The sequence below is a fragment of the Python bivittatus genome, unplaced genomic scaffold (assembly GCF_059951505.1).
Source record: "Python bivittatus isolate LINGU-HERP-01145 unplaced genomic scaffold, Pbiv_v1 ctg000480_np1212, whole genome shotgun sequence".
In the NCBI taxonomy this organism is placed as follows: domain Eukaryota; kingdom Metazoa; phylum Chordata; class Lepidosauria; order Squamata; family Pythonidae; genus Python; species Python bivittatus.
In genome coordinates, this window is record NW_028277075.1 from 33,662,617 (window position 1) to 33,674,898 (window position 12,282).

At 38.9% G+C, this 12,282-nt stretch overlaps 1 protein-coding gene across 2 annotated transcripts in view; it reads right to left on the minus strand.

Annotated features, from left to right (window-relative positions):
- The window catches only part of CREB3L1 (cAMP responsive element binding protein 3 like 1), a 109,000-nt gene that overhangs the window by 16,719 nt on the left and 79,999 nt on the right, over window positions 1-12,282 (minus strand). For both annotated transcript variants that reach the window (XM_088145716.1, XM_088145717.1), the window contains 3 exons: window positions 10,711-10,860; window positions 5,696-5,754; window positions 1,415-1,483 (listed from right to left, as the gene is read on the minus strand). In XM_088145716.1, coding sequence (XP_088001842.1) covers window positions 1,415-1,483; window positions 5,696-5,754; window positions 10,711-10,860 — 278 coding nt within the window. The remainder of the gene's footprint in view (window positions 1-1,414; window positions 1,484-5,695; window positions 5,755-10,710; window positions 10,861-12,282) is intronic.

Sequence of the window (12,282 nt, forward strand, 5' to 3'; positions counted from 1 at the left end):
CACTCTCAGCCTTCTGGAGGGGTTTGAAGACCTGGCTCTGCCACTTGGCCTGGGGTGGGGAGGGAAGACATCAAATGTGGGGATGGCTAGCCCCTTAGAGGCCTGTTGTCTTCAGCCCCGGAATACATCATTTTCTTGGATTTTCTCTTTTTGGTAATGTTTTGCATAAATTTTTATGTTTTATGTATTTATATATATTTATTGTTTTAATGGTTTGTGTGAACCGCCCACAGTCCCCCACTATAAATAAATAAATAAATAAATAAATAAATAAATAAATAAATAAATAAATGTGGGAAGGCAGATGAAGGCATCTATGTGTGCAATCATCTGGGAAAGCAAAGGAAAGGCACAGGAACTCATGAGGAAGGAATAATTCCCAAAAGGAAAAGGCAGGTATTGGTAGGCAGGTCCACACAGGAGCCAGCCAGCCAGCCAGACTGACAGGCTTGCCTTCCCTGCAAGGATAGGAAGAGCAACCATTCAGGTCTTGCAGTGGCCATAATTCCAACTGCAATCCAGAGTGGAATTTCTGTAGTTGCCTTAAGAAACAGCTGGAAGCAGCACATGTGAGAAGCAGCTTCGGCTGCAGAATATAATTGCCCTTAGAGGAAACTGTCAGCTTAAGAATTGCTCTGGAAAGAAGTTTGGTAGCAGAATTTCAGTACTAGGGTTGGAATCCACCAAGGAAATTTGCCCATTTTTTTCTCCCCCTACTCCAATTTTTTAAAAAGAAAATAAACCACGAAAATTCAGTCCTGGCTGTCTCAACACAAAAATTCCTAGAACTTACTAACCAAATGCAGCTGATTCATTGCTGGGAAAAAACTAGAACAGAACAAAACAAAAACCTGTGTGTGCAGGGTAATCTAATCTCTGTCAAAAAGTAGATATGTAAAAGAAATGTATTGCAGATTTATTTGCTAGACAAATCAAACAATGCATTAAATGGAATCTGTTGTAGCAGGAGTGGGTAGGCAATTTACTGAATCCTGTAATGTTCAACCTGAAATATTTTCAGGCCCACAAACTGGGTTGCATACACAAATGGAAATATATGAGAAGTTATATAGAAATATGCATATACTTGGTAAAACTGCATACCAACATACATGTACAGTATGTACGAGGAAAAGTTGCATACACATGTGTGCACATTTGAAGAAAGTACATAAAGACAATTTGCAGATTTTAAAATTGCTGTAACGATTACTTTAAGAAAATCTGGCAGAAGTATACGTGCATGCACTATTGACGCGGATTTAAGATGATCCATATATTTATACCATGAAGGAAGGGGTGGAAGTGAGGGGAGGGTGATCTTCCTTTCCCTTTCTCCGTCTCCTGCATTCTCCCAACCTCTTTTCTCAGCAGGACCTTTTAGTAAAGATAGTAACATTGGGGTTCTCCTTACCTGTTTGCATTTTCTAATGTCTCCACTTTCTTCCACAGTTCATTATTCTCAGATGTATATGTTTCAACTCTGGAGAAGTAAAAACAAAATCATGAGTATGACGTACACCCACTCTGCTCCAGATTCTGGTTCCTAAGGACTCAAACCAGATGGAATGCTATTTGTGTGAAAACAATTAAAGTGCACACATTTTTTTCTGCAAATAGCAACTTTGGGAAAGCCTGAGCGGGCTGGGGATTGTGGCGGGTGTGCATGGAGAGAATGGAGGATTTTAACCTGTTCTTTTCTCTGCCACAGTTCTGACAAAATTGGCCTTTCTGAAGCTTCCATTTACAGTTGAAGGAAAGCCTCTATTAGGCATGTGGTAACAGTTGCACACTGCCTCAAAAGACTCAGCAATGATTATTACAATTCATTTAGAAAACCCAGAAGAGAAAACATGCAATTTTTGGAAGTGACATTTTAAATGAAATTAATCCTAGGTTACCAGTCTGCATAGACACAGGCCCATTTTGGCCCTTGGGGAAATTACACAGGCCCGACCGCTCACAAGAACTTTTCTTGCAAACATGGGATGGGTTTCTTCCAGACCATGCACATGGCCTGCTCGTGGGAGGCCTTGTGGCTTACTTCTCAAAGAGACAGCACCCTCCATTTGCACCATTTGAAACTAAAACAGCAATTTTGGAGAGGCCACTTCTGTTGGGAGTTTGGCAAAGAGAGAAAAACCTATGCTTCCGTTCTACCCTCCCTCACAATCCCAAGGCTGTTCAGGCTTCCTCCGGACTGCTATCATTTCTATAAAGAATTTGCGCAGATTAATTTCAACTGTGTGGGTAACATCTCATCCAGTTTGGTCTTAAGCAACTCTGTGATTGCTAGCTACCAGGAGACAGACTCTATCCGATAAATGATTTGAAGCAGCTTAGCGCTCTGACTAAAAATACAGAAATCAGGGATGAGTAAGACCCAGTCGTAAATCCTGTGTTTGTTCTGAGGATTGATACGTTGCCTTACAATTAGGAAACATTCAGAGTGGTTCAAAAAATTGTATTAAAAGATGACAATAAGTAAAACAACCAAAGACAAACATAATTACACAAAGTCATGATGGATTCCTTGTGATTTTTATGTGATTCCCACTGTGCACAATATGTAGCAAGAAAAACAAAATGGCTATTATTAACTATACTGCATTTTTAACCACTTCAAAATTATTTACAATGTTTATTATATTTAACTTCATTATAGATCTCGAAAATAGACAATTACGATTAGTCCAAAGCCACCCAAGGAATTTAGATCCTTGGATCTTCTCTTAGCCATCCAAGGAGTAAACAGCACTCCTGTTACCCCTTTCACCAAGAAAAGCACCCAATCGTAGGATAAAACCAATCCAAAGGCTCAAATATCTCTCTTAATAATGAATTCCATTCATAGGAACAGAAAAGAAAGAGAAATTCAGCAGAAACTTTCACTGAGGTACAACAGACATGAGTATAAGATGGAGATGTGCCTCTTTTTGTTATTGTTCCCCCCCTCCTTTTTCCATGTTATTAAATGAAGAAAGGGGGAAAAACGAAACTTAAAAACAGCAACTAAGTAATGGTCATAGGCTGCATTAACTTTCAGTCACAAGACACTAACGTCCTGGTCTGCGTTAATCAGGCTGCATTTGGAAGGCTGTGTCCGGTTCTGGCTACCCCATTTTAAAATGGACCTTTGAATGTGTTCAGAGAAAACCAGGTAGGATGGTGAGCAGGCTGAAAACCAAGTTCAAGGAGCTACAGCTAGTAGATTTGTATAGGTTTAGCCTGGAGAGGGAAACTTCAAGGTGAAATATCATCACAGACTTCAAACATCTGAAGGTCTGTCATGCAAAAGATGGAAAAGATTATTTTTTGGTTGCTCCAGGCCTGGAACCAGTGAATAGAAATTCCAGGGAGGCAAATTTCAGTTAAGCATTAGAAGAAATGTATTGACAGAGCTGTTTGGCAGCAGAAGTGGCTGCACTGGGAGGTGATGGACCCTTCTTTGCTGGAAGGAATCAAGTGGAGTCTGGATAGCCATCTGTTGGGAATGCAGCAACAGCATCTTTCACTGCTGACCTCGCACTGAGCAAGGAGCTGGATGACATGATGTTCAAGGTCTTTTCCAGCAATATGATCCCATGGATGTGAGCTGTAAAAATCTTGGCTTCTTTTCCCCCTTTACTTAGCTATTTGTGCTGCTTGGGAAACTACATGCTAAGTTCAAGGGTTTTTGAAGAGGCCCAGGGAGAGCACTTTTTTCTCCACCCTCCAATGGATGCATTTACATAATGTTATATAGTGAAATTACTGATTTAAACTGTATTATGAAACACACATCACATTGCTCTGTTATTTATTAGATGCCTGCTGTCTGTGAACTAGGTGGACGTTGTGAATCATAAACAGCAAAGAGCCTTGTGACAAACACAGTTGTTACAGCATAAGTGTCATGGCCTAGAGTCCAATCCATCAGATGCACACATTCTTATCCAGGTATCCATGGTTGTATGGCATGAGAAGCAAGCAGTAAAATCAGAGAGAAATTAAATGCAGATAACACAGACCATGATAATTTATGTTCCACCCCAAACCTTGCAGAGATCATTAATCTTTCCTATGCCTTTTTGTTATAACAACAAAACAAACATGTATCTTTAGCAAAGAGGTGTATTGGGCAGAAAAGCTAGAAGTGATCTCAAGATACCCATTACCCATATTTGATGGATAAATCCACAAATAAGTTCTGATTATTCCATGGCTGATGAGTTGCATACCCCATCACTGTGCTTTGATACAGCCTCTGAAATGTGTGATACTTGGTAAAATTTGGTGGCAGAATGGTTTCCCATCTTCCATGGAAGTAAAAGGAAAATGGAGATGTACAAATGGATAAATGTGCTTGTGGGAAAATAAAATTTATGGGAGAGATTCAGAAAGGGTCTGGACTTGAAATCTCTCAGACTAGGAAATATAACAAGAGTGAATTTGAATATGTTGGAGTAATATTTTCATATTTTAACCTACTGTTTGTTATTGCCTATTAAATTAAGAATCAGTTTGTTAGTAGGGTATTTTGTCAGTCAGTAAAGGGAGATATGTCCTGAGGAAACTTATGTTACAAGCTTGATCTCAGAGCAGAAAATTAATACATAAAGAAATTAATTAATGGGGAATAATATGGAGATGAAAGAAGATCTGGCCACAGACATTAATTGTTTTGAGTCAAACCAATGTCTTTTGACGCAATCCCCTTTCTGAATACACAAGACTGATTGCAGTCCTTCGCCAAATAAAGTTGTGCATTTTAGACAAACTAAATCCAAATAACTTTTATCTTAATGGTCCTCAATCTGAAGTCTTTATCCACTTTTAAGGGGCCCAAGTAAATGTGATATGGGGGATTTATGATCAAGATCTCCTATAGGTTTTGTGTTTTTATCCATGGAATTCTTTGAAAACTGGGGAAGTGACTTCTAACAGCTTGGAGGGGAAAAAATGATATTAAAGAAATGGCAGGCCAACCCAAGCAACAGGTTTTGTACACACCTAATTCTCTGGCTTCCTATTTTCTTCATAACAACAACCCAATGAGATGGGTTGGGGTGAGAGAGAGTCACCGGCCCAAAATCAACCAGCCAGGTCCTCTAGGGAGGCCTAGAACTCATGGTCTCCTGGTTTCTAGCCCTAATCCTTAGCCACTGCACCAAACTGGCTCTCTAATTAGGCTTTCTAATTGGTCTTCCTTTTATTTTTTCTCAGAAAGATTGATCTCCTGTAGCACATTTACTTTGGCTCAAAAAGCCCTAATCTGCTTTTAGAAAGTTGTTTCTAATACATAATCTCAATCTTTTTGGCTGAAGTTTAAACCTATTACTTTTTGCATCAGAACCAGAAAAAATGATCTTTTTTCTGCTTCAGGCAAACTTTACATGGTGCATTAGGCACCACAACATATAATTTTGTCCCTGACAAACTGCTCTTTTAGTACACAGACAGCTGCTATAGGTCATATAGTCTTTAAACATATTAGAGAAAAAGTTTAGAGGACAAAGGTGAAAGGAAATGACAGAAAGACGCAAGAATGAAAGAAGAGGCAATTCTATTGGGCAGTAACTGAGCCAAAATAAATGCCTGTCTGACTATTGGATGATTATCATACTGGAAATCCCAGTCAAGTGCAAGAGAAACTAATGACATCACAAACTCAGCATCGATTTAATGGGGACTCCCAGAGAGAAGAATGTCTTACTTTTTCTCCAAGCACTCCACGTATTCTTTCTTCTTCCTGCGACTCTCCTGTGCAGAAATCTAGGGAATCAGAAATAGAAATATCAGCTGCAGTCATAAGAATAGTTCCATATTCTGTAAATATAGCAACCTAGGTTAAACTTCAGGCAACACAGGAAGCTGTGAGAAGGATCACCCACAACTACACAGGAGTTCCCTTTGAATCAGGACTGCTGAATCTTTCTCTTGTCATTTATGTTGTTGGACAAAAGAGGGGCTTCATCTATATTCGTATGGTTAACAGACTGTGGTTTTAAACCAGGAAATGGCAGTCCTCTTTCCCAGCATAAAAGTTCCAATTTAATTGGAGGGGAGGGTGCTGTTCTTCTAAATTAAGACACAGGACATCTGTTTGTGGAAGCTCTTTCTGAGGAAGGCTCTTTTAAAGAACCTGCCATTTTTCCAGGGCACACTGACTTTGCTGCACAATCCCAGGAAAAGATGTCTGTGATTTAAGGAGATGTCATAAGGTGCAATGTACACACCCACAGATTCTCCAAATCATCTTCTCCCTTTCGAATCCAGGTTGCTGCACAGACCTAGAATATAGACTGAAATGTTATGACCATGGTCAGGGCTGGCTCAGGTCATGTTGCCTGAGGCAAAGAATAAAATTATGCCGTCCCCAATTCCATACATAGAAGCCAATCCAAGTGATGGTTGACTAGTTTCAACATGGTGGCAGCCCAGCAGCCTCCACCATATCTGAGAATAGCAATGAAGATCTGGGGATATGTATAGCAGGTTGCAGTTCACCCATGATGTAGGCTTTGGGCTTCTCCTGTTTGAGGCAAGTGCCTCACTTTGTCTAATGACAGGACCAAGTCTGCTCATGAAGCAAACAATAGATTCTTATAATCTCCTGTTGATCACTCATAAATTGCCAAATCACAATTGACATATAGTCTATTATATATTTTGCATGCATAAAATTCTAGGATCAACCCCAGTGTTAAGTTAGCCTTTTTTAAAAGACATCTAGAGGTCTTGGAGACTTGCATTCAATCAGTACAAAGTAAGCTAGATGGGCTAATGGTAACAGAATTATAGAATTGTAAAATTGGAAGGGATTATAAAGATCATCTAGTCCAACCCTCTGCAGGGTGCAGGAGAATCGATTAAACCATGCAATTGGCTGTCCAGTCTCTTTTTAAATACCTCCAGAGATGGATAACTTCTGTTTACAGATCTACCAACAGGAAGTTTCTCCTTATACTTAAATGAAATCTCAGTAGCTAGCTGCAACTTGTATCTGTTATGGCTACATATTATTTTCTATGACAGACGTGGTATGCCTCTCCCTAGCATTTTTGCTGTTGCATTCTTGTACTGGTGACCATTAGCCTTTGGTTAAGTGATCTTTAAGTCTGAACACACATGACTGTTCTTGTATGTTTATGGTAGGGCTGAGCATATGTTTTTATTTTACATTTATGCTTTTATATTATATGCAAAAATAAAAGTTCCTGGCATCTCTATTTTAAAAATTCTTTTTGATAGCGGGACTGAGAGAGAACTGGAATGTAACTGCCAGATTGAATAGACAATAGTGGGACAAGGAGACCAATAGTTTGTTCAGTATATTCATATGTTATAGATTAAGTTGGATTGTCAACTCACATTAAATTTCTTCATAACTGAACCATCTTCTTGATGCATTCTTCTATCAAAGGATGGACCCCTCACTCCTAAACATTTACTCTCAGGCCACATTGCCCAATCCAACACCCCCCAGATACACAGGCCTCTCATAGTCTCTAGACGGATCTATCCTGGGTGACATGAGTTGCAGTCCAGCGAATCTGGAGATTGGCAAGACCTCTCTAGCATATCTAATACAGTATTTTGCCTGAGAGGCATCTCCTAAAGTTCCCACAGTATTAGTATAGCAAATTGTCATGAGATTGTGGGAGCACTTTACATGTATCGATGAATCAAATCTATGTTATGTTCAGAATGCAAATCAGCTTGCAGACAACAACTGTGGCTTAACTTCTTGGTGGATCAGAATTGCTAAAAGAAACTGAATCATTCTTGCCAGATGGACTGTAGCTTATCTTGGAGACTATGTTTGAGTCATAGTAAGTGACGAACACATGGTTTGGTTCATGGAAACTCACATTTAGGGGGGAATCCAGAATTATGGACATGTGAATCAGTAAAAATCCTATCTAGTTTATTGTCTGAGTTACTGACCACAGTTGCAGTTTGATAAAAGTGTTTTGCAACCTTTGCAGGTTTTGTAGACATCTTTTCCCAGATTTAAATATTACTAATAATGGTTCAAGAATCTTTCTTTTAAAAAATGCAAATCACCATGCCTTTTGTTCTTGGATACATACAATTCCTGGTGTAAACTTTTTTAACAATACCAATCTGACTAATATTTTTTTAAACCACAACTGCTGCATTTGTAGTCTCAGCAAGCAGCTTGGAAGCTAGGCAGCGTTAGGCCTAGATAGTACATGAATGGGAATACCAGGCAATTCCAGGGCTATAGGTTCAAATCAAATCAAAGTTTATTGCGGTCTTGGACCGGTACAAGGATGATGCTCTATGAAAGTATACATAGTTTATCTTAAAACTATAGCAACCTAGGACAAAATAAAATTGAAAGTTAAAATAAAATTAAAATAAATTTATAAAGCTATCTAACTAAACTCTATGAGTGCAATCTAAGGTGCAGCCTATACTAGGTGAAAATATAGTCACTAAGATTATGTAAAATATAAAATGTAAAGTATAAGTATCTAAAATTACCACTATGTTAATCTATAAAAAAGTAAATGAATTACTGTTACATAAAATACATTACATAAATTAGCCCATCAGGGTCTGGTGAATTTTCATTGCTGCAGCACAAAACCTGGCTACTTGCACTGTGACAATAGGCTTTTCATCTATGAGCAGCATTTGTGTATAGTCTGAATCTAGGCGACAAGGATATTTACTACTCAGAGGTAAGATGAGTTTGGTTCAGAGATCTCTGTAGAAAACACAGCGAAGAAGGACATGGTCTGTGGTTTCCACCTCTCCAGAGTCACAAGGACAAAGCCTTACGGCCAATGGTATTTTTTAATATTTGCCCTCCGGTACCGCAGAGGGGAGAGCCAGGGCTATCGGTTAGACTTGGAAAACTATAATATTCTAGATGAAGGCAATGGGGAGCTACTGCTGTACTGTTGGTAAGAAAATTAAATGTATGGGTCCAGTTAGCTGCCAGGAGTATCTTTACCTTTTTACTGCATGAGTACACTACTTTCAGCAATGTATTTTCTTCTCAGAAGTGTGTTTTGTTTTTGCAGATTGCAGGAAAAAATAAATGCTAGCTAGATTTTTTTAATATTAGTGTTCATACTGCTATGCAGCCTGGCAAAATGGAATGCCCAATTTTGCAGAATTTTTCTTCACCCTTATCCATAATCAGTATTTGTTTAACATAGACATTTAATGTTTAACATAGGCATACACATTTGCTTCCAAATTCACTTGGGTAAAAATTACTTCTTCTGGGCAATTAGCTGATGGGACTAAGTTTAAATGTTTGTACATTATGAATGCAAAATGAAAGGGTAACATGATGCAAACATTTCTTGATACAGTGATATATTTATACTCTCTCCAAGATCAGTAAAATGTATGAATGTAAGAAAGGGGAAGAGGAAAGAGTGCGTATGAAAATAAAAGTGTCTAGTTTCTAAAGCACATGGCAGTTTCTACCCTTTGCTGATTTCAGAAGCTAAGTGGGGTTAGCCCTAATTAATATTTAGATGGAGGAACTCCCTGAGAATTCCAGAACAGTAAAAAAAAAAAAAAAAAAAATTCCAGAAGAAAACAATAGCAAACTATTTCTGTAATATTGCCAAGAAAAGTTCATGGATGCTCCCACAAGGAGTTGAGCTGGACGTGAAGGTGCCTTTACCATTTTAGAACATTTCTAAATTCTGCATATAGACGCTCAAATGTCATCACACATGATGTCACATAAATAGTTATCTATGCCTTTGTTTTTCCTAATGTAACTCAGGAAATTCTATGTATATGTATATAAAATACACACATACACATAGACAGGGTGCAGGAGCATTGATGTAGTATCTCTCTGCAATTTCTTAAAGCAGCAACAACTTTTTCTGGGAACACCTGGATGTCCTCCACAGGTGTAATGAAATCCCAGGTAAAGGTGCATTTGATTTAAGGAGCTGCAGACCATTATTATGGGCATACCCTGCATACCCAGAAGTGTGGTATTGCCTTTGAATATAAAGTTCCATGGAGCCATATGGGTTTATGCATGTAAATAATGTTACAGTGGTGATAGATGACTTGGGGAAGATCTTGTGGAGAAGCAGTACATAAATAGGGTTGGGTGGGGAAAGAGATTATCTATCCATCTAGAAGCTTTTCTACTCAACCATTAGGACTCTGTGTCTATTTAAAAAGAAATTATCTACACAAGATACGGGGGGGGGGGTAAGGTTACAGATATGAAGAAACGTAGGAATGGCTTGGCATAGCCTTATCTTGACATGCATACACATATTCTGTAGTAATATTAAGATTTTTCACTACTAAATCTAAGTATATTAGTCCCTGTTAGTCACCTTATGATTTCTCTGTCCTCCACTTATTTCAGCTTCCTTAGTAGCTTTCCCTATGTTGAATTTTAGATTATAGCCTCCTCAAGCACTTTGCATGTTGATGACATGGAACAAAGAGATAGTGGGTAGGTAGATAGACTGGCAGGCTGGTAGACAGATGATTAAAAGTCAATTTATTTTCGAATTCCTCCTTCAGATTCTTGACTCCTCCCTAAAATAATATGGTCGCTTTGAAAGGCCATTCATTGCATGATTTAATATTACTGGGTGAATAGAAATTAAGGATAATACCTATATCTATATTTATACAGCATATCCCTCACCCCTGCCTCTCTAACATTGCTCTTTAGTAGTCTTATACAGTAAAATAACAGACCTTGTTCTTGATCTTTCGCCTTACTCTCTTCAATGCTTTCTCCTCTGCTTTAGTCAAAGGAAGCTTGGTTGGGATGGGATAGCCCTCAGCAATCAGAGTGCGCTTTTCCTCCTCGGTTAAGAGCAGGGGCCCTGAAGTCCCTTGTAGTTTCTGGAAACAAGAACAACAGCAAACCATTTTTCCAAGATATACTGTATGTTATAGTCTTACCTCAATTTTTCTGTTCAAAATAATGCATTGTCAAAGTCTTATGTTGTAACCATGAGAACAAGAGATGTCAAGGAATGAGAAAAAAAGGGAAGGGGGAAGGACATTCCTGTATTCCTGTATTCAAAGGTAACAATATTTAAACGTGTTCTAAAACAATACAACAATAACACCACAACATTTTAAGCAATATTGTGGTTCTCAAGGAGAGATCAGATGGGTCTCCTGAGCCAGAGAGTTCTTCAGCATATGCACCATAATCCTCTGGCTCCTAATCCTCTGGCTCCACGAATCCTGACTCAGAAGGGCTTCCTCAACTAATCTTGTTTGCATTTTAAGGTTATGTGAGAGGAGGCGTTTAAGTCTGAAGCCATTTAAGCCTTTAAAGATAATGGTTGAAGTCCAGATCTGAAACCACCCAAATGTGTCCCAATAGAGTCACAAGCTCAAAAAATCCAGCTCTAGTCAGAGTTTTAAGTGAATTAAGTGACTTATCTCAGGTGAAGTTTTCTGATCAGCTTTCATATACAAGTCCATGCAGTGTATATTTGGAAGCAACCTAGCCTCAACAAAACTTAAGGTTATGTATGAACATAGACAGGATCACCTTTTTCAAAAACCCATGCAGTTGGTGGAGGTGAAACTAGGCAAAAGCATACCTGGTCACAGCTATTTGACAGACAATAAGCATAGTCACAACCAGGACACTCCCAAATTGGATAACCAAATTTAAATTAAGATTAAATCCCTGCTACAGATTCAGGAGCCCTATAGATCATGAGTGCTTCTGTCCAGTGAAGCTCCTAGAGCAAGGCTTAGGGCCTTTAACCCAGAGGTCCTGCCTAGCCCCTGGCACTACAAACCTATAGGGGTCCATCCTAGTTCCCTCCTCCTCTTCCCTCCAGTAGAGGCCTTCTGATGCAACTTTAGCCTTGTTCTGCAGTGCACCAGAAACCTTTTAAAGTTAACAGAAAGAAAAGGCACCAATGTCACTGCTTTGGGGGACAGAAAGAGAGCAGCAGGAGGGAGAAAAGCTGGCATGGGGATGGATGGGTGAAAAACTAGGACTGGAACTGGGGAAGAGGGTATCTTGCTCAGGGCTTCCTCAACCTTCATTTAATCAGAATTAAGCTTAAATGTCTATTTTTACTATGTTACAGATCTCAAGTACCCATCCAGAAACTCAATGGACTCCCTAAGCTGAGCTGGAAAAGAAAGTCAAAGCTAAGTATTTTTAGCATTTTGATGACAATTGATTCTAAATTTCTAAACAAGCTTTGCTTTCAGGATTATCAGAGCCTGATAAATGCCTCATGATGGCACCATTTTTATCTTCCTGATTTCTGAAATACTCTTAATTAGTAG